This window comes from Fukomys damarensis, unplaced genomic scaffold (assembly GCF_012274545.1).
Source record: "Fukomys damarensis isolate Sample0158 unplaced genomic scaffold, DMR_v1.0_HiC HiC_scaffold_10, whole genome shotgun sequence".
Classification (NCBI taxonomy): Eukaryota; Metazoa; Chordata; class Mammalia; order Rodentia; family Bathyergidae; genus Fukomys; species Fukomys damarensis.
Window position 1 is genome coordinate 36453002 of NW_022900922.1, and position 25637 is coordinate 36478638.

At 42.2% G+C, this 25637-nt stretch overlaps 1 protein-coding gene across 1 annotated transcript in view; it reads left to right on the top strand.

The window, feature by feature from the left end:
- Nucleotides 1-22887, top strand: part of Mylk4 (myosin light chain kinase family member 4) — a 70826-nt gene extending 47939 nt beyond the window's left edge. Inside the window, exons 4-14 of the mRNA XM_033761792.1 lie at nucleotides 7515-7593; nucleotides 7920-8361; nucleotides 9606-9904; nucleotides 11184-11289; nucleotides 14817-14910; nucleotides 14987-15096; nucleotides 16351-16492; nucleotides 19390-19460; nucleotides 20190-20318; nucleotides 20940-21092; nucleotides 22722-22887. Of these exons, the coding sequence (XP_033617683.1) occupies nucleotides 7515-7593; nucleotides 7920-8361; nucleotides 9606-9904; nucleotides 11184-11289; nucleotides 14817-14910; nucleotides 14987-15096; nucleotides 16351-16492; nucleotides 19390-19460; nucleotides 20190-20318; nucleotides 20940-21092; nucleotides 22722-22887 (1791 nt within the window). The remainder of the gene's footprint in view (nucleotides 1-7514; nucleotides 7594-7919; nucleotides 8362-9605; nucleotides 9905-11183; nucleotides 11290-14816; nucleotides 14911-14986; nucleotides 15097-16350; nucleotides 16493-19389; nucleotides 19461-20189; nucleotides 20319-20939; nucleotides 21093-22721) is intronic.
- The last annotated feature ends 2750 nt before the right edge of the window (nucleotides 22888-25637 follow it).

A 25637-nucleotide genomic window follows, 5' to 3' on the forward strand; every position in this document is an offset into this window, starting at 1 on the left:
GGGGCACAGGCAGGGTAAGGGGGTAAGTTTCTTTTTCTTTCTTTCCTTCTTTCTTTCTTTCTTTCTTTCTTTCTTTCTTTCTTTCTTTCTTTCTTTCTTTCTTTCTTTCTTTCTTTCTTTCTTTCTTTCTTTCTTTCTCTCTCTCTTTCTTTCTTTTTCTTATATACTAAGCACATGCTGTACCACTGAGAAGATTCTGCATTTCTGTGATGCTCCCTGGTGACACCATGTCTCACTCTGTGACTAAATGCTGAAGGGCTGCTGTGGTTCAGACATGAAATGCCTCCCACATGCTCGTGTGTTGAGGACTTGTTCTCCTGTGAAGCAGAGGAGACCGGCTTTTACAAAGTCAGTGACTGAATGGTGAGGTCTCTAATTTCATAGTGGATTAATCCACAGGTGGCTTCAGAATTGGATGGCACTATTGGGAAGTGGTGGAAACTTGGGAGTGGGACCTAGTGAAGGGAAAAGGTCCAAGGGGGCCTGGGGAGCACATTTTGTTCCCAGAGCCTTCCCTCTGTTTCTTTCCTGCTAACTGTGGGGTGAGCAGCTTTCCCACACTATGCCTTCTGCTGTGATGCTCCTGCTTCACCACAGGGCTAAAAGCAATGGATTGAAACCTCTGAAACTGTGACCCAAAATAAAGCTTTCCTCCTTTAAATTGCTTTTCTCTGGTATTTTGTCAAAGCAGGAGCCAGCCAAAATAGGGGTGGTTGTAACTGATTCACTTTGACCTAGATTTTGTATTATGTATTTCAAATTCAAAGTCATCCTTAGGAGTCTCTTGGCTTCTCATTTTCAGAGGCAGCTTTTAATTTTTAAATTTTTTAAATTTTTATTTTTTGGTACCAGGGATGGAACTCGGGTCCTTGTGCTTGTGAGGCAGGTGGTGGCACCACAGAGCGAAATCCCCGGCCCTAGAGGCAGCTTTTTAAAAATTACTCTGCTTTGCGGTATGCTTGTCACATTTCCTGTACAGGGGAAGAGGCAGATAAGTAAACTAAGAGGAGCTCAAATGTTTGCTCAAGTCTCTGGATGTCTCCACAAGGCACAGGACCACACCCCGCTCGCCCGTGGAAGCACTGAGCGCCTTCCCTGCCTCTGCTATGTGGAGCTGTCTGCTGGGAGAGGCTGAGCTGGACTCACACTTGGAGCAGGAGATGGGAGATAGAGTGATAAAAATGACCTAAAATAAAAATTAAAAAGCACGCCAAGTGCACCTTGTGAAATGAATGCTCTTAAACCTGTCTGAGGCGGGCAGAGATCAAAGGGTTTATTGGGTGATGAAAAAACACCATAAACTTTGTGTGGAGACATTCCAGATTTGGTCTTGTGTAGTCTAAAAGAGGAATTTTACTGAGTTAGTCTCAATTTAATCAAATGAACCCAAAGAATTCAAGGAACCATTAGCCCCATGTGCTCAGTTTCTTAGTGGCCTCACTGCACAGTGTCTGATGAGCTTGATGCTGTCCTGATGATGGAATTCCAAGGAGTGAAAGTGTGCTCTGACCCAGGCACTGATAGCAAAGGAAGTGTGGGCCAAAGCAAGGCAGATGGGGAAGGCAGGAGTGGCAGGAGGGGTCAGCGGGCCAGGAGAAGTCGTGTCCACTGTCCCAGGGTTCAGCATGTCCTGTGTAGGGGAAGAAAGAGAAGGGATATCAGGAAGAGAGTTAAAGAGCATGAACCTGATATGTCTTAGGCCAGCTCAGCCATCCAGTATAAGACTGCGATAGGGGAATACATTTATTACTAAAATCTATAGTGATGGGCTAGGGATTTAGCTCAGCGGTTCGGTGGCCTGCCTTGCAAGCGCAAGGACCTGAGTTCAATCCCCAGTACAAAAAACAAAAAACCAAAAAACCAAAAAAACAAAAAACAAACTCCCCAAAAAACCAAAAAATAAAATCTATAGTGTTGTTAAATATGAAGAGAAGGGTCTTAAATTTTTCGTTGACAATGGACAACAGCACTGAGGAGAGCAAATATTTGTGATCAGTGGTAGCTGTGATCTGGAGCCTGCACCCAGTGGTGGCAGGGCGGATATGGGGTCTGCCATGGTTATCCAGCTCTGTCCTTGGCTGCCAAAGACCTCACTGGGTCTTTTCAAAGCCCTTAGAGCCTATCACCCACGTGGTCTGTGCAACAAGAGGGTTGTCAGGGTAGGAGAAACTTTAGAGTGTATTTCATTAATAAATTGCATAGGGGGCTGGGGAAGTCGTTCAGCAGTAGAGCACTTGCCTGGCAGAAATGAGGTCCTTGGGTTCTATCTCCAGCACTGAAAAAACCCTAAGGGTAAGTTTTACTAGAATTGTGCTCTACTTGACTGTTTTTGGGGGAGTTGTAGCCCACATTTTTAGTGGTACTGCTTAATCGATACACATGCCTTCACTTATCAGATGGTCCAATTTCCCGAATTGTAATGTTGACCGTTGAAGAGTCCCATTTACTTGGTTCTGAATAAAGCCCTTGTTCACAGGATGGTGGATGCACCCAACGTCTATCTTTTTCCTGGCAGTGTTATTTTCTCAGGGGACTGTGTCACTCTGCTTGATGTCGTCAGCAGCCCAGGGAAGAGCCACTCACTGAGTTCTGAGGTCCAGCCAAACATTTTTCTCCCTGGATTCAGTCAGGCAGAACCTGCCCTGGTCTCCACAGACCACAAAACAGGTTGTGCTTTGTGAAAATTCCTTTTATCCACCTAAGACTTTGGGCTGCTTTCCCACCTACTGCACAGAGAATGTGAGAGTGTGTTGAGGATAAGCAGAAATAGATTTATTTCACAAGTGATCTCAAAGATGATCTTCTATGCTTAGGTAAGGAAACATTGTTTTACTTCGGTAAATTCTGTTTCTTTGTATTCTTTTAGGATTTATTTTTCTCCTCCTTACTAGGAGCCTAATCAAAGGTTAACAAGGTCATTATAAATTGTTACAATTTCACTTTTTGCCTATAGGAGTAGGTAAAAGTGATCACAGAATGTTCATCTCAGCAGCATTATAAGCAGCAATATGCAAAGGCATCACTCAAGGTACACAGTGCAGTTGTGTCTCATGAGCAAGTGGGAACCGTTTTCTGTAGCAACTACAATCTGAAAATGGAGGGCAGTGAGTGTCACTTGACATCACTTAACGGAAGTGAAAATGAGGATTGGTAGCAGGGATGCATTTGGGATGAGCAGCCCATTTCCTGCTGTAGCCTAACTTTTTAAAATGTAGTTTTTATGGAATGAGAATCAAAGATGGAGTAGGCAAAGTCATCTAGATGGAAATCGATTCTCTTCTGGATTGCTCCACCACTGGTTCAGAGTGAGAGGAAACCAACCTTGGCAGCCAGGTACACACCACAGACGCATGCGGCCTGCTATTCAGGGACACATCCTGAGGCCGTGAGCACAGCTTGGGATAGAGACAAGAGGAGGGAGTGTGTGCGCACTTAGGGTTGGTCAGATCATCACAACCGTCGCGCAAACAACTAGGCCTGACTAAAAGCAGTGCTTCGAGTTTGCAAAAAAAGCGGTGCTTCGAGTTTGCAAGTATGGAGCTGTTGGTTCTAATGACGTCCTTGCCCCTGGGCCTGCTCATTAGAATGGCTCTCCTATGAAACACATTTTCAATGAATCAGAATGGCAGAAATATTTAATGTAGAGGAGTGGTCTCCAAATGGTGTTGATTTTGGACTGCTATTAGTAAGAGACTTTTAGGCACAGTAAATGTTTACTGATAAATGATATACATTGATAACCAGTGTATATATATTTATTTTTACGAATCACATTTAATATATTATACAAGCTCAAAAATTGGATACATGTTCAGTTTTATTTCTATGTAGTTTTAAACACACACATATATATCTGTATTTCTATCTATTAGTGTATTACTTTGGGCTGCAGCAGCAAATTACCAAAGGTTGGGTGGCTCACACAACAGACATTTTTTTCCGACAGCTCTAGAGGCTGGAAAGTCCACGCTCGAGGAGCAGAGGTCTAGACAGAGTCCGTTTCCTGGTGTGCAGACGGCCACGTAGCACCCAGGGCGGGAGAGAGGACGGGCCCTCTGCTGGCTCTGCTGGCAGGGTGCTGACCCCCTCACAGCCTGCTCACTGCCCAGAGGCCCCACCTATGCATAGACTGCACAGGTTAGGTCTGCAACTGGCCAACGTCGGGGGCGCAAACATGCAGCCTTAGGAAGTGGAATAAGTAGAAAGGAATGTGAACATTTCCTTCACATTCCCCCAGGACTGCTCTGGACAATCCTTGAGTGCACACGGCCCCCCTTAGGAGGCCCATCTAGGAGACTGGACAAACAGAGTATTTGGGTATCAGGGCCGTGTCCCCTTTCTTTCCTGTTTCATCCAAAATTCACTGATAAGTTATTATAACATGAACCGGCAGATAGGGACAAGGCATCCACATGCAAATATATAATATTTCTTAAGCAAATGCATTTGAATGGAGCAAAGTCTTCTGTTTTTTCTCAGCCATCAGTGTGAACTGGCAGGCAGACATAGTCCCTGATGGAGTTTTCTTTCTGTTAATGGGGTATTGAACAGAATGTTTTGGGGAACTTCACACTTAAGAGCACCAATCCTGCCCACATTAGTCAATAGAAAGCAAGTTTTATCTTTGGAAAACAAACAAGATGTGCCTACAAACCTGTGTTTCCTATTTTAGCAACTGCAATATAGAATTGAGAATGCAAAGTAAATAGGCCTCACACTGAAGTTAAACGCTACTGTCTGGAGACAGAAAAATACAAATATTACTTCTGTTTATCGAAACTTCAGTTCAAAGTTCCTCTAGATGTCAGTATTACATAGAGAAATAAAAATGTAGTGGCTGGTGGCAAAGAAGACCTCACATTATTCAAATGGTAAAACATATGTGATATATAAAATTGCAACAGGAAAAAGCAGCCTAGTCTGGAAGCTGGCTTCTTATATTTCTCAGTATCAACAGCTTCTGGTGGTTGGTCAGATTCTGTCCCTGAAGGATGTGGGCACAGGAAGTGCAGTTTATCTCAGACACTTACACAGCCTGGGGGCCAAGCACGGCTCCATCAGTGCTCCACATAGTCATGTGGCCAAATCCTCAAATTTACATACACTGATGGTCTGGAATTGACCGATATACACCAGTTTTCACTGTCAAGGCCACCTTCGCTTTTACCATTGTGTTTATGCTATACAGCATAAACCTAGAAGTGTAATGCTGAGTGATACACCAGAAGTTTTCACTTCAAAAAACAATCTTTGGAAGACGAACACAAACTATTATAAACACACTTTGTGAAATTATCTTATTTGACTAATCTGTATATATGTTTTCAAAACTGAACTTAGTCTCTCTCTTTTCTTCCCTCCTTCTATGTTAATTCTAATCTTTTGGTAAATAAATGTTTATCTTTTTACTCCTCTAATGTATTTTCATTTTTGGTCTTTCTTTAATCTTTCTTATCTCTTGTGGTACCAACTATGTAACAAGTAGTTGGCACCGTAAGAGGTAAATATTGATAATAGAGCTTAATAAATATTAATAACATAACTTGCCCTCAATTATTTTATCTTTACACCCCAGAGAAACAGTGTAGTGCAGTGGTGGCAAGCCTATGGCATGTGTGCTGCAGCGGGCAGGGCACACAGAGTCCTCTCTGTCGACACGTGAACCCAGTCACCCCAGCTGAGCATCAGATAACAGTTATTTTTTCTCAGTGAAACCCTCAATATTCAGGTTTAATTGCAGTGTTGGCACTTTGCAGTGAATAAGTGGGTTTGGGGTTGCAGAGTGGGCCTCAGTCTCTAAAGGTTTGCCGTTGCTGGTAAAATGTGTGTACTCCCTAAGAACACAGACTGAAAATAGCGACCGAGTCAGAATCTTGGTGTCATTTGTAAAGTGGGACTGACAGCTGTAAGGAGAAGCAAGTTAATAGCGTGAAGTCCATGGAAGAACTTGAAGGCCATGCTCTACAGATTAGACATCATCACAACCATCACCACCACCATCATTTTCATCACATCAGTATCATCCTCATTATCAATGTCATTATGCGCTGATCTCTGGACTAAGTACCAGGAGCCAAAGATGAATCAGTCTTTTTGCACATGAGAAGCCCCCAGTCTGGTGGCAAACTGACATGAGAAAAGAAAGGTCAAGAAAGCGTTGCCAAAGGTTAACCAGGGTGGGGCAAATACTGAGTTCCGTGCAAGCCTAGAGGAGGAAAAGCAACCAGCTTCATTGGAGGAAGCTGAAGAAGGCCCCTTCCTCTTCCGCCTCTGCACTTGGACTTAACAAAACTTGGTAGTTCTAATCTCCAACCTTGGCATTCCACAGCTCTACAAAACATGCTCCTGTGTTGTAAGGGCCCCATTTTAAAAATGAAACTACTTTGAACCCATGGGACTTGCTCTTTGAATTACTTAAAAGCATAGTGGAAATTTGTCTTGATATCTATGCTGTGCAACCATAGGGTGTTTTGTATTTGCAAATCACCTTGGGGCAAATTGTATTGTTTCATATTAAAAAAAAAGACTGATTCTTTATAAAGGCCTACAGTTTCATTAGTTTATAAAGTATAACTTTAGAATTTGTGAAAATTTGGGTAGATTTGGCTGCTATTTTTCTTTTATATAATATTTTTAGAGGTTTACAAAACTAATTCAGGGAATCTAGGATCATGAGAAGAATGTTTATCCACTGGGGAAACAATGAAAAAAGCTCCAATTATAAAAAAGTGTACTATATTTGGCCTCCTTCTTTCTCATTTACAAAGTTCATTCATGTATATCCTCACATTTTATTTGATTTTTATGTGAACCACATCAAGACAATTTAAACATGTCAAGGATGAGACACACATCATCAATATCCTTTAATCTATTCATGAAGATAGGCCACCTTCCACAAAACATGACACAGTTGTACAGAATTTCTTTGAATATAATAGATTCACTTGCTTCCAGACACTGCAGACTATGCAGGGTTTTATTAATTCAGATTTTGCCATGTATATTATTGTTATACAAGTTCTCAATCTGGTGCAAATTTTCCCCCAGGAGCTATTTAGCAATCTCTGAATCATCTTGTTTTATTAATATTACATTTGATTGGCAAAGTTTCAGATAGGAAGTTTTTCTTTTCTTTTTAGTATTGGGGATTGAACTTGGGTCCCTGCACTTGTGAAGCAGGTGGTGGAACCACTGAGCTAAATCCCCGGCCCAGGAGGAATAGGTTTTGAGATCCCTTGCACCACAAAATGAATATAATCAATAGTGTATGATATATTCTAAAGTAAGAGAATACATTTCAAATATTTGGAGACATGTTTTGGTTATCATAGCTGGGAGAAAGGGTGCTATTGGCATCTGGAGGATGGAGGCCAATGTGTACTGCCCAAACATCCTCTAATGCTGCTGAGATTCCTCACAACAAAGAGTTAGTTACCCGGCTCCAACTGTCCGTAGTGCTTAGGTTGAAAAACAGGTATGATAGGTAACCTCTGTTACTTGTGTATCCACAGGCTAAGGAGAAGGCATGGTTGAACCCTGGCCGGAAAGAAAGGACACCCATCAAAGGTGAAAGGACATCAGTCATCACAGGTAATACCCTTAGTGTATGAGATAATCAAGTTTAAGGAGAGTTCTGTTGCCAGAATTCTGTTGTTACTCAGAGGGGATCACATGAAGCCTATACAGAGAGAAAGGCTGTTCTGTGAATTCTTTTATCTGATTGGCTTTTGGTTCTACCAGTTACAAACAAGAAAATCTCTCAAAAACCAATTGTCCATCAATTGGTCATATTTCCATACTGTGCTTTTAAAAGCTTATAAAAAAGAAACCAGAATAGAGATGCTATTTTCTGAAGCCAAAGTTATACTGATCACGTGTTCCCCATAAAATATTTCATGTCCTATGGTGGCTTCCAGAGAGAACTGCCAAGAAGGATCACCTCTTCTCCGAGAAAGAAAAGGTTGACAAGCTCAACAAGAAAAATGCTGAGAAGACCAGTGCCTCTGTAGCTCAGCTCAGCTTTGCCATCTGCCCTGCAGAAAGAGGAGGTGAGGAGGAAGAATTTGCCTCGGTACATTCCATAGAAGCAAGAGAGGAGACAGGCGGAGAAGATATGTCATGCACACAGAGCCCACAGAAACAGGAACATAATAGTGCTGGAGATGACAAGCAAGCCACTGTGGGTAAAAATGAATGTCTAATGTTCGAAGGGGAGAAAAATGGGCTCCATCCCAAGGAAGACAGTGGAAGGGAAGCTGAGGAAGGAGGATCAGCGACTGCAAGCAAAACTGTGCTGGACCAATGTTCAAGTAAAAAGCAACACACTGATCCAAACAATTCTGATCATCCCTGGACAAGGTAGGGTTACAGCATTCTCCACCCACAGGGGGTGCTTTTATAGGTTTTCATGCCATTACCATTTTAGGTCACAATGAAAGGATGAACTGAACGAAGAGAGTTTTTAAGGAAAGGATTCAGAATCGAGTGTATGTGGACTTTTTTGTGGCCACATTTTCATGCCATTATTATTTCTTCTTGCCTGAGTTGTTTTTGGCCATTTTATTGTTTTGTTTTCTTTTTCTCCTTTTCTTTTGGTGCTGGTGATCAAACCAAGGGCCTTGCTCATGGTGAGCATGCTTTCTACCACTGAGCTGCACTCCAAGTCCCACTTTGTTCTCTAGCAACTTGTTGGTAACAATGACGATTATTAATTTTCCAGTAACTCAATATTTTTTAAAGATCATGTAAAAAGTTTTTTTGTTCTTGTGCAGCAATACAGAACACAGTCTCCCAGAGGTCCAGAATTAAATAATGATGAGATTGAACTATATGTTAAAAACCTAAGTCTCAAAAGGTTTATAAAAGTCCAATATATGTGATACACTATTTCCCCAACCCTCAGGGTTGTAAATAGATCATTGAAAGACTTTCTTCTTCAAATGCAAAGTTTCACACATAAATTCAGGAAAATTTGTAGCCAATTAAAATTAATTGCTTTTGGTTTTGAAGAACACACAACAGCTAATTGGAACAAAGTGTGTCAATCACTTGTGTGTTCTTTGTTGGAGATTTAAAACATACTTATTTTTAAATTTTAGAATAATACATTTGAAGCCTAAATCTAATTTTCCATAAATTAAGTGTAAACATTGATTCAAGTCCTTCAGTATAAAGACGTACTTAGCATGATCAAGAGCTGCTCCAAACCATATATTAGGTCAATTCTTCCACCAATAAATATTCTTTCATAGCTGCTAAATTTCAGAGCGATTATTGCTTCATTTGTTATGCTGTCATTCAGTCAAACTGCGTGAAAGAAATGAAGATCAGGCTAGACTCTGATACAGTGGCTGCTTTGCAGAGTCAGTGGAATAACATGGAGTAGTCATAAGGCCTCTGAGAAAGTCCTTCACATGGTAATTTACTTAGTTTGATACTGGAAAGCACAGTTTCCCTTTGTCCCCAAACACTGAAATGGTCGTCTTTCTGCCGGGGACGCAGGCTCTCTACACCAGAAGGCCATTGCAACAAAGCTTCAGGGTAAGGATTTTGACATTTTCTCCTTAAAACTTTGAGACCTACAACTAGATTTTATTTTCCAGGTGTGTCAGCAGCATAGAGGCTATTTCTACATTGGGAATCCGAAGGAATTCCACAACAGGATCCTCTTTCCAGATCTCTGAGCAGACAGAGTCAGCCAGCAGCAGTAAGCGAAGGGTAACAGAGGAGGAGAGCGGTTTGGATGAGGACAACAAGAAGAGCAGGATGGATGCAGCGGGTGAAGAGGGCATGTTTGTAAAGACACATGAAGCCAGCAGAGACCAGAGGGGTACACAGGACAAACTGCAGGAGTCCGCAGGAGCAAAGACCCTCAGAGAGCAGGATCTGGTGGCCCCACTGGGTAGGAAATGGCTGTGGTTTGGGCCTTGTAAAGTTTCTTAGTCTTTCCAGTGAGCAGTCCAACTAGGTTTCTCTTAGCCTACCAGCCTCACAGAGACATACTTCCATATCGTGCCATTTCTGTGTTTAACTCAAGCACACTTGAAAAATTTAGTTGGAAGAAATGAGTACCAGCAAGACAATCCTCTCCATTTTTCAGTGTGCATTTTTAGTGTGAAAGTGAATGGCCATATCGAATCAAATTAATAGAGATTTGCCTTATCTGAATATAAACATGTTAATTTTAAATTAAAAGATATTGACACTTGGTAGAGTACCCAGAACAAGATAAGTACTCAAGAAGTGTGCACTGGCGAGACGTCAAATCTTTACTCCCCTTTCTCCGTGACCTCGGTGTACACACACAGCAGCTGATTAATGAGTGAATAAGTGGAGCATGAATGGGTTCATGGCCAGCAAATGTCAACAGCAGTAGTTGTGGGAAAGCAAAAGGAGGATAGGGAGAAACACTACTGAGTAATTCTGCATGTTAGGACTGATGTGGATGTGGGCTGGAGTTTAAACGCATACGGTGGAAGGTGGAAAGTGAAAGAAATTTGATAGCTGTGGAATACACACACTTACCTAGTTTTATTGGGTGTTTTATTTCCAGTTATCCAGGAAAATGTCATCTTTGTGCCTTAAAGTGTCTTAAAAAAAGCCTAGAACATTTTGGCAAGTAATATATAATATCAATGGCATGAAGAAATGTTTCATTTTCCTTTTTTCTTTCCACACTGATTAAAAGAATGGGCTACTATATTCAGGCACTTAAAAAAAGTGGATCAAATAATTTCTCATGTTGGACTTAAAATGGTCTTGGGCTAGGAAATTTTTTTTTTCTTTTGTGATGCTGGGAATCAAACCCAGAGCCTCCAGTATACTAAGCAGGTGCTCTACCACTGAGCTGCACCCCTACCCCTGGAAGTATTACCTGTCTGAACTGTGTTGGGGGTCAGATTTCTGACTCTCTTGACATTTCTAAAAGTGGTCCTGGAGAGGGTATGGGTGACAGGTTAGTTGTCCTGACATTCTCTCTCAAAGATGTCAGCCATCACCTACACTGGATCGCAGGTCACCATACCGAGTAAAATTTCTATTCCTGGATCTTTGGAATGAAACCAATGACACATTGTATTTTATTATTAGAGGAGCAAATTTTTACTACGAGGCCAAATGCATGATGCCAGAAAGAGGTCAGACTGCTTGACAGCAGCCCTTCTTTTTCTTTGACCTTTTAGGTGACATCCCAGCTCCCGCTGCCCCGTTTGACCATCGTATTGTGACAGCCAAGCAAGCAGCAGTCAATAGCTTATACACCGTGAGCAAAACAGAGATCTTAGGAGGGTAAGTGCTGCATCATTTGAGCAGTCAGTGAAAGCAGAGGCCTCCAGAGAGACAGGGCCTGAGGACCTCATACATGTTTGCTGGTCTCACTGAGAACTGGAAACATTATGAGCAAACATTTTAAGAGATTTTAACCATTCTTGACAATTGTCACTGAAGGCAGACAGGTTGATGTGGTGACTAAAGTCTGTGTTTATTATTGGCTTTACTTCCCGTGTTGTCATGTCTGAGAGTAAGAAAACCCACGTGAGTCACCAGAGGTTCAGAAGCTGTCCAGAGCTGTGGCTCAAACCCTGGCAGACAAAATGCAGAAATGAGTCAGTGCTGTGTCTTTCTTGTGGCATGTGTTAAATCTTCGTATCACTGTTGCTGGTTTCCCACTTCTATTGTTACTATATAAATTACTATGATCCATTTGAACAATCCATTTTTGTATTGAAGAGCTTCTTTGATGGTCATCTAAATGCACACTTCTCCCCCTAAAGCAGGAAGATTGTGGCTTATCAGGGAACCAATTTATGCTGGGGGACAGTCTTTCTCTTCTAAGTCCTCTGCAGTCCTGCTATGACATCTTGTAACTCAAAGCCTGGCTTACTACCATCAGTATGTCTGTGTGAACAGAAAGTTTACACGCATATATGCAAATTTTACTTACGAACATATGGAAAATACACACAGGTGCAACGGGTCACTAGGATGTATCTAGTTGATTTTTATAAAGTCCCTTCTTCCTCCTCCCAGTCCATCTTCCTTCTGCTCTCTGTCACATGGAACCACCTGAAGTTTTCTTCCTCAGCTGCTGATTATAGAGAACGCCCCATGGGATTGTGGGGATGGGAGGAGGGAGAAATGTGAATTCCAAACATGAACTGATGCTGTGGAAGTCTGAAGTCTTAGGTCTTCAGGGACTTCAGTGGCAAGCCAACAACTATTTCTCTGAAGGAGAATAGTTATTTGCAGTAGAAATTTTGAAATAATTCCCAGAGTTTGTGCTTTTGTCTGGCCAAGGTTTGTTCATGGCTCCTTTAAAGGCCCTTTCTGCCTCTTTGGGGACCACTGGATCTACTTGGTGGTATTGGAGTGTGGACGCGGGGCCGGTTACATCTTGTTCTGGGCTCCACTCAATACTGGTAGCCAAAACTGGCTCAGCAATGAGCTAGAAGAGCACCACTGAATGTGAGTTGTTGCCTTCAGGGTATGAAGGGCTCATCAAGAGCTGTGTCTCCCCTTCTCAGTAGGGGACTCAAGGTGTAGCAACTTCATTTTTACTTTTGGTGGAGATACTGCAACATGCCAAGGACCACTGGATCCTCAAAATGCTTCCTGGGTTCATCTCCCACCATAGATGGGTTTTTGTATCCCTGGTATTCTTTGGATTTGCAGTGTCTCCCAGAGAATTCAGTTAAAGGCTCTGTTTCCCACCCTGCGATGCTGTTGGAGGTGGTGGAACCTTTCAGAGGTGGGCCTTATAGGGGGAAGTGAGGTAATGGGGGGTGTCCTTGAAGGAAGTGAGGTCACTGGGAGCATGTCCTTGAAGGGGAGAGTGGGATCTTGGCCCCTGCTATGTCTTTCTCTTTGCTTCCTGATACCATGAGGTAAGAAGACTTCTCTGCCACATGCTATGATATTCTGCCTCATTTCAGCCCCGATGCAACAGGGCCAACTGACCATGGACTGAAACTTCTAAAATCATGAGCCAAAAGAAATCTTCCTTCCTTAAAGTTGTTTATCTTAGATGTCTTGTTTAGCAGCACCAAGCTGACTACCACAATCCCTGATCACCATGTTCAGTGAGCATGAGGTTACCAGTCTGGTGGCAGAGAATGAATCATATGAGATGATGTCAACATCCAACGTGCATGATGAATTGCGTGAGAGACCCAGAGAAGTACAGGTAGCCATGGAGTCCAACCATGATGGGACACCTGTGCTGGGAAAAAGCACTTTCTTAATCAATGGTCACGCAGGAGGCACGTTGGCTGCGTTCATGTTCTCCAATAGAGATTCCATTTGGAATGATGGTTAGAACTGAAGCCACCACTTGATTCTGTCTCCAGTAATCAAACATCATTTTCCAAGCATCTCCTGCTTCTGTGCTGGGTGGGTAGCTGCACTGAGAACATGGTGGCCACCTCTGCACCCTTTCTGTCAGGTGCTGCTATCACCCTGCAGGTGCCAAGGATGCAGCTTTTGTACATTCACTGTGCTGCTCTCCCTTTACTCCCTACCATGACAGCCACAGTGGCACAGAGCAGGATATATGTTCTATCTTACTTTACTAATTAAGGAATAGGATCAAACGAATTAAATTTAAAAATTGTTCACAAGCATTTCTGAATGTGAGGTAAGAAGCTGTCTGAGTCCATTACTGTCAGTATAATGAACTACTCAAGGGTGGGTGCTTTATTGAGGAAAGAAGTTCACAGTTCTGGAGATTCAAGATCATGATGCCAACATTGGCTAAACTCTGGTGAGGAGTCCTCTGGCTTCATCACATCATGGTGGGAATAAGGGTAGGAGGTAGGGTTGACATGGCAAGACAGGAAGCCCAGGAACAATGTGAAGGGGTCAGAATTGATCTTCGGTAACAGCCCACTCATGAAAACTAACCGGAACCCCACAAGATGAACATCAGTTCTTTCCTAGGACAGTGCCCCGAATGACCTGATTACTTCCTGGTAGGTCTCACAAATGAAAAGTTCCACACCAGCCCTGCTCTGCTATGCTGAAGACCACACTTCTAGCATATAAATCTTTGGGGAACACACAGCCATATCCATAGCAGAAGGTGTCTTCCAAAGCGCATACAGGTTGACAGCCCAGCTAAACCGTGAAAATGCCATCAGCAACTGTGCAATGTGTACACTGATTATATGTATCTATGTGCAATATTGTTATTACCTTATTTTATAATAATTATTATCTTTTTGAGACAGTGTTGGCAATTCAGAGGTACAGAGAGACACAGAGGTCCCAGTAGGCTCCTGACGTAAGAGCTATGTGCCCTCCCCAGGGTTGTGTACATCACAGATTGGCACATGCTGAGGGTCACCATGACACCAGTGGGGGAGGGCATATTACCTTTTTATTGATATGCAGTTTCTAAAAAGATTTTGATATACCTGACCTATAGACTGTATTATTCATTTGCTTTTGAAGCTTTGTGTTGTCTATAATAGTGGTTCTCAAGTTTTAGTGTTTAAATGACTCACCCAAGGAACAGGTGGAAAGCAGGTTCTGGGGTCTCACCTGGACTCATCCTGCCTCCATGGATGTGTGACCTGAGCCAGAGACCTGCATTCTTAACCCCCTCCTCCCAATAGCTTCTGATGCAAGTGACACAGCCGCACCCTGACCGGTGCTGTACTAGGAGTTTACTGGATTTAGCAGAGACACCCATAGGTTTGCTGGCTCAGATTCAGAGAGAGAAACACTGGGGGTGACTGTCCACTGTCCACGTGGCAGGGACTGCCCTGCGTCCCTGCTGACAGTGGTACATCATGCTGTGCTGTCCTCTTCTTTGGCAGGGGACGTTTCGGCCAGGTTCACAAGTGTGAAGAGAAAGCAACAGGCCTGAAGCTGGCTGCCAAAATCATTAAGACCAGAAGCACAAAGGACAAGGTAAAGAGGAGGGGGCCCGGGTCTCCTCATCTTGTGCAGTTTCCCCTATTGCCCTGACGCACCATGCCCTTTGCAGGAGGAGGTGCAGAACGAGATCAGTGTTATGAACCAGCTGGACCATGTGAACCTCATCCAGCTCTACGACGCCTTTGAATCCAAGAACGACATCATCCTGGTCATGGAGTAGTAGGTATCCCCTCCCATCTGGCAGAACCCCGCGTGGTGGACCCCCTGGTTCTGATGTGTGTGAATCCCATGCATGTGTGTTTCACAAGGGAGATTCCTTCCTAATAGGCATCCTCTGATGTCATTCCCGGTTGAGCTGTCACAGGATGGACTGTCTTAGCTGTAGCTTCGCATCTAAGCTGTGTTGTTAAGAACCACGCTTCCCCTTCACCATGGGTCATAGGGATGAAAGTGGCTCTTGAACGACCTCTCATTTTCAACACCAGGAAGTCCTCCTTTGTCCTTAGGGAATAGGTTTCAAGACCCCCAGGGAGTGCCTGAAAGTGAGGATAGTACCAAGACCCATTTCTATACTATTTCTATACTATGCTTTTTTCTATACATGCCTACCCATGCAAAGGCTTAATTTATTACTTATAAATGCCTAACAAAGTAAAGCAATTATAACAACACACTATAATGAAACTATATATAGATAGACATAGATATAGATATAGATATAGATGTCTCTATATATCTATACACTAAACACTGTTGCCTGTGGGTAACGCAGACTCTGCATAAGAGGAGGTGGTGTATTCACTAATACAACGTCACCCTTGGTGACTGGGACTAACGAGCTACAATTTAGCATCACCTTGGTGAAAACGTAATGACTGGTTAGAACATGTCTAGTTCTGGGCTGAGGATGTAGCTCATTAGCAGAGTGTTTTCCTAGCATGTGTGAGGTCCTGAGGTTGATCCTCAGCACCATGAAAAAAGAAAACGAGTTCTGACAAGCACTGAATGGATATTGGGATTCAGTTCATTTGTTTCCATTTTGGTTTTGCTTCTCACTGTGCCATAAAGCATCTTGGGTAATGAAGCGTCAGCACTTTGTCACTCCAATTAGTTGGAGAAGTTAAAGGGTTGAGACCAGGACTCCTTGGTGCTGGGTGTGAGGAGAACACTCCCGCGTGCTCCGAATCCTCTTTATCTCTGACCTGTGTTAGGGAGTGGTACGGTACACACAGACGCGTCCCAGAGCTGTAGTCGCTGATGAAAGGACACTGAGATTTTGCTTTGTGAAAAGGAGTTGTGTGCTATTCCCGGTGCAAGCGTCGTGCATACAACCCAGATAGCACAGAGGGCAGAGGAAGCTCTGCGCGGGGCCTTCGGAAGAGCCGGAGAAACTTGGGGGCGAGCTGGCTACAGGAAAACCTGTGCTGGCTTGAGAGTGAGGCCTGAGTGCTTCACCCCTCTGCCCCTCTACAGTGTGGAAGGCGGGGAATTGTTTGACCGCATCATCGACGAGAACTGCAGCTTGACGGAGCTCGACACTGTCCTGTTTGTCAAGCAGATATGTGAGGGTGTACGGCACATGCATCAGATGTACATCCTCCACCTGGACCTGAAGGTAGGGCAGTTTTCTACCCCACCGCGCATAAAGCTGCCCCAAGTGCCCCCGCTTCCCCGCTCCCCGTGTTGGTCAGTGGGCTCTGTGTACAATACATGCCAGCTAGGGAGTTTGCACTGTCACTGTTTGTTTTTGGGAATCAACAAAAATCTGGATATTTTTTGAAACTGTATTGCTATGTTGCACAGGCTGGCCCTGAACACCTAGGTTCAGGTGATCCTCCTGCCTCAGCCTCCCAAGTAGCTGGGAGTACAGGCATATTCCCCCATGTCGGCAAAATCTAGATTCTTAATTTATTTGTCTTTTGAGGCAAGGATTCCCTGTGTATCCCAGGCTGGCCTCAAACTCATGGCAATCCTCCTGCCTCTGTTAGGATCACAGGTGTGAGCCATCACTCCTGGCTTAAAATCTCGATTTTTGTCTCATTCTCAACTTGTGCCATCATCTTTAGGGGCTACATTTTAATGTCCATCTCAGAGGCTATTGTTCAGATTCTTGTAAATTGCCCATTTGAAGAAATTGACTTAGGAAGTGGTTTCCCTAAAAGTTTATAATTGGAAGACACCGTCACTGCCACAATTTCCTTGTCAGCCTTCTCATCAGAGTACATCAGCAGGATTTTAGCTAACTCAGAATTCCCTAGTTATAGTCAAACTTTCTAGAGTTCCGAGAATGCTCAGAAGTCTTCTAAAGTTTTTCCCAAAGCTCTGGACTTTGGGATTTACTTTTTTTCTGGGCTTGGCTGAACCACTCAAGACAAATGATGGAGAACCAAACGCAGGATGGGCAGAAGGTGTGGCTCAGATGCCAAGGAGCAGGGAGGACGGGGCGGGTATGTGCTGGGGAGGAGGAAAGAGAAGCCACCCCCCACTATGAAGCCCCTAGGAGAAGTGGGCTGTGCACAGTTCTAGTCGAAACTGACAAAAGATGGAGGCCCCAGATCTGGAGTGTTGGAGCTGAGCTCCTAAAGTGTATCTTCTTGTGTGGCTCGGTCGTCTTCTCATTTCCCTGTTTGCACAGCACGACAATGAGATAAAGTATGTACTGTGTAGAACATACCATCTATTGCAAGTCACCAGGGATCATGCAGCTGAGTAAATCTAGCCTCCTTAAATAAGTTTCCGTGAGCCTCTCTTCCTAGGACTTGGCTTCCCTCACTGTCATGATTTATGTGCCTTGCCTTTCCCATTTGCTCTTTTGCAGGAAGAGGGCAGGGGGAGGTGGAATATAAAATGATGAAGTCAGAGGTTAAAAATGATTAGTAAAGGTCCTGGCTGTGAGCTGAGTGTGTCAGTGCCTGTTTTCCCAGGCCACTATTGTCGATCGGGAATATTTTGAAGGGATTTGATCAATAGCTGGAGCCAGGAGCTGATGTATCGTGAGTGGCACTACTCCAGCTGTGACTTCCTAACACTGGTGGGGACTTGCAAAGTGCGATTAAGATGATAATGAAAGTGCCAGCTGTGTGGGTCATTAAGGATTAGCTTTTTAGAATGTTCTTTGAGAGGAAAGGGGCTAAAACCACTGTCATTAGGTAGGGATGACTTAAAAATGGACTTTTATTTTTTTATGTTCTACAGATCTGATTCAGTGAAAATCCTTTGATTTCCTAATCATAAACGTGAACTTTTGGAAGTGCCTTCAGAGCTGTTTCTTTACATTCTTGCAAACTGATTTTTGGGTGCCGTAGTATTCTTTGAAAACTAGACAGCTTTATACATGATCTATTAGTTATTTCAGCATGAAACCAACTGCCTCACACAGCACCTACTTCAGTATAAAATGGTTTACACTCACAGACATCTGTTTTAGATATATTTTAGGAAAGGATATTGCATCCAACTCAGTGGACTACTGGATATTGACACGGAGACACTACATTATTTTACAAATATGTCTCGAGTTTCTAATCTCATTTGAACCTCTGCTCCACTCAGATTGGAGGTGGGAGGGAGCCGTGCTCCTAGCTGAAAGATGGGGAAATGAGATCCTGGGCATTCAGCAAGTCCACTGGGACCTCCAACTCCCAGGGAAGAGTTGAAACTACAGTTTGAGAGTTCTGTGTCTTCGTTGAAAACTTCTCTTTTGTGGATGACCTTGACCTTAAATCAAGCCCTTTATTTTTTCATGACCTTGATACTTCAGGCCCCCCCAAAAGTAGGTACATTTGTGACACACTTTGGGGACACTGAGTTTAGTGCTACTATCTGCTTTTCTTTCCCCACTTTGCCATAAGATTATCAGATTAGCAGGGTGAATTCTTACCAGAGTCTAACTCCACGGGAACACTTAGTCAGGGGCTTTAGGCATCGAGACAAAATTCAGCAAACCTTAGAGTTTCTGGAGATGAAGGATAAATAGGAAAGAAAAGCCTGCCTTTAACATGCGACTTTCCCATAAACCAAGCTCAAAGGGAAAAGCTAGAGGTCGGGAACATTTACATTATATCGCACATTCAATGTGGTTGTTTAAGTGGATCATGCCGTTTCTCTTGGAACTTATAAATCTTTGGGAACAAAATTCCTCCAGGACAGGAAAATTTATACTTAATAATTTTAGCGGGGGCGATGTCAAGCCTGAGCTGGCCTCTGCCATGGAATGAAGTCCTGAAACAGCCTTGTTCCCTATTCTCCCTCAAAGAGGCCTCTGCCTGAACTCATGCATTATGGTAAACTGCAAACCCAGGGAGAGGGACAGGCTGGGTAGGTTGGCAAGGGCACCCACAACCTCATCCACCACATAATTAGTGGAGAAAATACCCACATAGAAAAGCCAGCCTCTAGTGAAAGGCCTGATATGTTTTTCCTGAGCATTGTTGTATTTTTAGTTGTGGTTCAAGAACAATTTGAGTGAAAGATGGTTGTTTTCATTGCTAATGTGTCTCTTTCTCCTGGCAGCCTGAGAATATCCTGTGTGTGAATCGGGATGCTAAACAAATAAAAATCATTGATTTTGGATTGGCCAGAAGGTATGTGTGTTTGGACATAGGTGTAGCAACAAAGTTAGGGGACATGACCAGTGCTCATTCTTTGCAAAGATAAATCTAACACACCCCTTTTTCCCATGCCCTTGTTTAGAATTAATTTAACAAAAACCATGTTCAGTCTTACCTTGCTGAATTAGAGATTTGAGTGAAATTTCTACAATGTATGTAGTAAAAATGTGAGGCTTATGAAGTCAGAAGCCATTAATTTAGTATTTGAAGAGTTTGGTTTTTATGTTTGTTCTATCTGGGAAGAGAATGGCTACTGGAAACTGCAAGGTGCTGGCACGTGTAAGTTTTGCAAGGGTACGGAGAGTTTACGTGGACACAGTCTTAAATCAGCATGGTTACCTGCCTCAGAGACAGGTTGCAAATAGTCACAGCACTCTGTTTATTCATGAACATGGCCTTATTCAGGCTGCCTACTTGGCAGGGACTATATTGGCTTTCTTTAGTCATATTTTGTAATTCAGATGCTCTGATTATTCAAAGCAGCTTTCTCCAAAACAGTTGCAGGTTACTAATGGTTTTACAGAGCGAACTTTGACTCTTGAAACCTATGGGGTTTCTCTGCAGGTTTCCAGCACTGACACAAATACATGTGCTCCTTTAAAGTCTACTTATTTTAATCTCACTGCACAGCTGAAGGCATTTGTCTAATAGGCCCATGTCTTCACAACATTCATGACTTTTGATTTGTCTCTTTAACTCCAGATACAAGCCCAGGGAGAAGCTGAAGGTGAATTTTGGAACCCCTGAATTTCTTGCCCCCGAAGTCGTGAACTACGATTTTGTTTCCTTCCCTACAGACATGTGGAGCGTAGGGGTCATCGCCTATATGCTGTAAGCAGCTTCAGTCTCTCTCACACACGTGATTCTTTGAGGTTTGGCTATTTTGAATAAAAACCCTAATTTAGATCTTTAAAAAAAATACCATACCATACTTAGTTGCCTTCTAGGTTCTCTTGAATGCTATGGATAAAAGGAGTAAATTCTTTCCCCTACGTCATCTTAAAAAGTGAATGTATGTCCTCTGCATGGATCACTTTGACTCCTACGACATCATCTAAAGCCCTAAAAATATATTTTTAAAAAGCCCCACCCTTGTACTGATCTCAATGACTCACGCTAACTTCACTCCTTGGGGGTGATGTTCCTGGCATTTGCTTCCTCAGTACATGACAATGTTTTGCCAGTTGCAAAATGCTTGAGCAAGGAACGTGTACTATTTTTTGAGATTCACCTTTTACTGTAGCTGCAGCCTTCACTGCCACAGTTGTTTAATTAGGACTTGGGATGGGGCAGGAAAGCATTTTTCTGGTTGCAATAATAGGTTGTACAATTATGCTTCTTTGTTGAGTTATTTTCCTCCTCCCTTTTAAATGATAGAACCAGAAAGCAACTTGTCTGTAAAGGATTTGAGACTTATTTTAAAATACTCACTGTGGATCTTGTGTCCTGTAGACTTAGTGGTTTGTCCCCTTTCCTGGGTGACAATGATGCGGAGACGTTGAGCAACATTCTGGCATGCAGGTGGGACTTAGAGGACGAAGAATTTCAGGACATCTCAGATGAAGCCAGGGAGTTCATCTCCAAGCTCCTGATTAAGGAGAAGAGGTAACTCAGGTTCATCCCGTGCTCTGGCAGAAGCAGGGATAAACAGGAAGCAGTGCAAACCACCAGGCCCTTTAGAATCCACCCTCCTCGTGTCATCTATGATGGCTGTGCAGGTTGGAAGTTTGACTGAGGCTTGGTCTGTCTGCAGTCTACTGAGACCCAGGGCCGAATGTATTATACACGCGTTTATGTGTTATTTCACTTCTGCATAAGTCTGTGATGTGTGGGAATAATCAACACTTTCACAGATGAGCAGCTGAGCCTGAGAGCAGTGATGTCACGTGGCTCATGTAAGGCAGATTCTGAGGCAGGGATTCTGGACACACTGCCCGTCCCTGCCCACTCCTGCATCAATATCTAAGAAGCATACTGGGCACCTGGCTTAGTCTTGAATTCAGTATTTGCATGAAGCTAAGGCCAAAGCCAAATATCATTATCACAGAATCAATTTCCAGGGTACAAAAATAAACCTAAACATTATTCAGAGTCCAATTATGAGTACAGTGTTCTTGTTATTCTCTAGTGGCCAGACTTTAAAACTTCAACTTTAGAGTGGCAACAGACATATTTTCAGCCCTGTCAGCTGAAAATTCATGGCACTGATCAGGATTGCATTTCCATCTGTGGTTGGTGCAAGTGAAGTTTTTTAAAAATTAAAAACTCCTGCCTGTTTAGGGCTCTATATGGCGATGCTACTGAAAGTACAATGTACCTCCTCTGTGTCTTACACCTAAATGTTTGTATCTGATGAAGCAATTGTATTGAAGCAGTTCTACAAACTGAAGCTTCATGACTGCTGAAAGCTACTTGATATGACCAGAAGCAGATTTCAGATGGTTACACTCGGTTTTTGTTTTGATTTGTTATCTTAATGTGATAGATACAGCTCAGCGAGCAAGTTTACACAGCTTAGGAGTAGAATATAATATAGTCTTCGTTGTTCTTCCCCATATTACTTTCTCAAATTGTATAAATCATTCTTAGCTCCAAATGGATGTTGTTTCTTCATAAAGGAATCTAATGCATTCTCTCTTAATTACATGAACTGTATTTCCCTATTGTAAACTCTTCAAAATTTCTTAATTAATAGGGGGAAAAATAAGAATCAAGATATATTATATAAAGGTACAAATCTCCAATGATGAATGTCATTATATTGTATACCTAAAATGTACCAATAAAATAGAAAAACACCTTCTTAATTCAAAAGTTAGTAATACACATTCAAAAGATTTAAATCGCAAATTGCTTTTGTAATCACCAAGCATCACTGTAGCATTTTGTTCTTAGGATAAACATATGAATTTGTTCTTGTACCGTCAGGAGTTCAATTCAGGAGGCTCAATGTTATGTCATAAAAAGGGTTCCATATACAGTTATTGGAAGTAGATTGTCAGTTATTAACAAGAATTTTGATCGTTGGTCTTGCTTGTCTTACCAGTGTTGTTACCCTGATCAGATCTAATGGTTGCTTGTACCATTCTCCATAACACACAGGGATTGATCTTACTGTGACTTTAGCATTCAGCTATCTGGTCTACCAAAGGTGCAGGCCAGACTAGACATGAATTGCAGCTGCAGGCCTCATTGGGTGTGTCCCAACTAATAAGCCTCTGAATTTACCTTTAGTTGGAGAATAAGTGCCAGTGAAGCTCTCAAGCACCCCTGGTTATCAGACCACAAGCTCCATGCCAGACTCAAGGCACAGGTGACCAAGACCTTTTTGTTTTCCTCCTCTTTTCCTGTCTGCCTGTCTTTTGGTGATCAGAAGCTACATCATTTTAACCTTTCATGAGGTTCCTCTGTTGCTTTTTCTAACAGCTTGAAAATCTTGTGCTAGTGTCAAATTGCTTAAAATATTTTATTGAGCATTTTGTTTTTCTAAATAGAATAATATTTTCAGCATAAATGCTTAGTATGAAATCTTTGCATCCGTTATTATTCAGAATACTATGCACATAAACACACACATATGTGTCCTGGTATGTATGTATGTGTGTATGTATGTATAGAACATACATTTTGGGGAAGATATGCTCACGTACATTCAAGAGAAATATTTCATAAAACAGTTCCGAATTCTGAATTCCCTACTTACTGGGTTTAGTCTACACTGGGCACCAAATCTTTTTTCTTTCTTTCTTTTTTGTGCTAGGGATTGAACTCAGGGGCTCATGGCATGCCTGGCAAAAGCTTTACCACTGAGCTATGTCTCTGGCCCTTTTAAAAATTTTTCTTTTGAGGCAAGATCTTGCTAAGTTTTCTGAGTTGGCCTTGAACTTGTGATTTCTTGTTTTCATTTCCCAAGCAGTTGGAATCATAAACATGTACTACCAGTCTTAACTCTAATACTCAGTTTGGCCCAGGTGCCCATATAAGTATAAGTGAAGAAGACTTTTACCAGAGATGAAAGACTGAAGTCTTTTTTGAAAACAGTGGCGCCTATATTCTGTACTAACCTCAGACAGTGAAATTTCTTTCTATTCTTATTGCCAAACTGTTATATCACAACTCCCTCATACAACTTTTTGGTGCAGATTTCTTTCCTGACTTTCAGACTCATATATTCATCTGTGCACTAGATGTTTCCACTTGGGTCTTTTCAGCCCTAACCCAAACTTGTTCCCCACCCCCAACTCACCTCCTCTTTCACTGTCTTCTCAGTGAAAGATGCCATTGAGTAGTGTCAAGCAGACCATTTATTTCTTCTTCTCTACCATCCCCTATATTTAATCCTATGTTTAATTTATGTCCCATCCTGTACCTTATTCCTCTGGAATCTTCCCAACTCTCTCCATCCCCATGGTTGTCTTGACCTGGGACATCTGTCCCCTGAATTGTGATGGTAGCTTCCTAAGTGGTTTCTCTGTCTCTCTCAGGTTGTTTTCATCCAAATAATCATGGATTCTAGAAATAACACGGATATAGATACATGACATTTAAGTAACTGTTCTCAATGTTTAGGATGGTTAGCTGGGCAGCACACACGTAAATGCAGTAAGCCATTCATGCCTTCAGGCTCACGGGGGACAGGTCCGACGTGCACATCAGTAGGCTGGCTGCTGCTGGGGCCTCACTTAGTGTGTTCTCAACACATTTTCATTTCCTTCACTTTTTCTCCTCAACCTCCCTACTCCCTGGGGTTTGGAATTTTTCCCCTGACCAACAAACCTTGGAATGACTGTGCTTCAGGTACTCAGTTTTTCCACATCTAGTTTTTATTGAAATTAACTCTATTTCTAAATTCAGCATCAGCACTGAGTTTTATTTGTGTCTGAATATACCTTTCCTTGATAATTAATATGGATGCCAAGTAAAAATAGACTTATTACCTAGCCAGCAGCTCGTCCAGACTGCATAAACCGCTTATTAGGGTAACCAACTTATTTTGAGCCCATTTTCCACCAACATATTTTTATCCAAGCTTATTGGTGTCCAAATACACTTTGATGTGTCAGGACAATATAGAAACCATAGCAGAGAATTAATGACATTACATACCCTAAAGAGAGCTTAAAATATATATTTTTTTAAATGTAAGAACAAAAATTGCCTTTTGGTTACTCCATCCGGCTTCTGGTACCTGAGATAAATAAATATTTCAAGAATTCTGGCAATTAAAAAAAACTATCATATAAGTCTAATTAGTCATCATTATGTGATGCTGTGACAATCATTACCCAAACTCTTTTATAAAAATTAACTCATGTATCCCTCACGCCTAACCTAGGAAGCAGCCATTGTTATTTTGCCCACTATGTAGATGAGAGCGTGGAGGATGGGGGTAAATGCTGGAGTTTGGGGGAGACCTTTGCCACCCAGTGTATTATTGTACCGGTGAAGGGAGCTTGAATCATTTTTCCAGAACCTTTCTAGTACTGTACATATTTGGCACTACTGAAAGCCAATTTTCAAACAATATATTTTATTTTTCACTGAAAAATAGGTGGACTATCCCTTATCCAAAATGTTTGGGACCACAAGTGTTTCAGATTTTGGGCTTTTTCTGCTTTTAGAATGTTTGCATATACATAATGAGAAATCTTAAGGACAGGACAGGACTGTAAGCATGGGATTCATTTTTATTTCATTTCCACCTTGTACACATGGCCTGAAGGTAATGTAAGTGATATTTTTGTGAATGTGCAGTTGGACCGTGAATTGTCACTTGAGGTCAGGTGTGGGGCTTTCCACTTCTGGTGTCATGCTGGTGCTCCGAAAGTTTCCAGTTTTGGAGTATTTCAAATTTAAGTCTTGAGTTAGGGATGCTCAGCCTGTATGGAGGCTAAATTTTTCCAGAATTTTGTTTTTGGAATAATATTTGTTATTATATGTTGTCTAAAATAAGGATTTACCTTTATGCTGAAAATTAATTCTTGTCCAAAAATGCTTACCATTGGACCTAAATTCTAATTTTAAAATGTTTTATTTTTATTTTATTTTATTTTTTTGTTTTTTTGAGACAGGGTCTCACTATGTAGATGAGACTGACCTGGAACTCACTAAGTAGCCCAGGCTGGTTTCAGACTCACAGCGCTCCTCCTG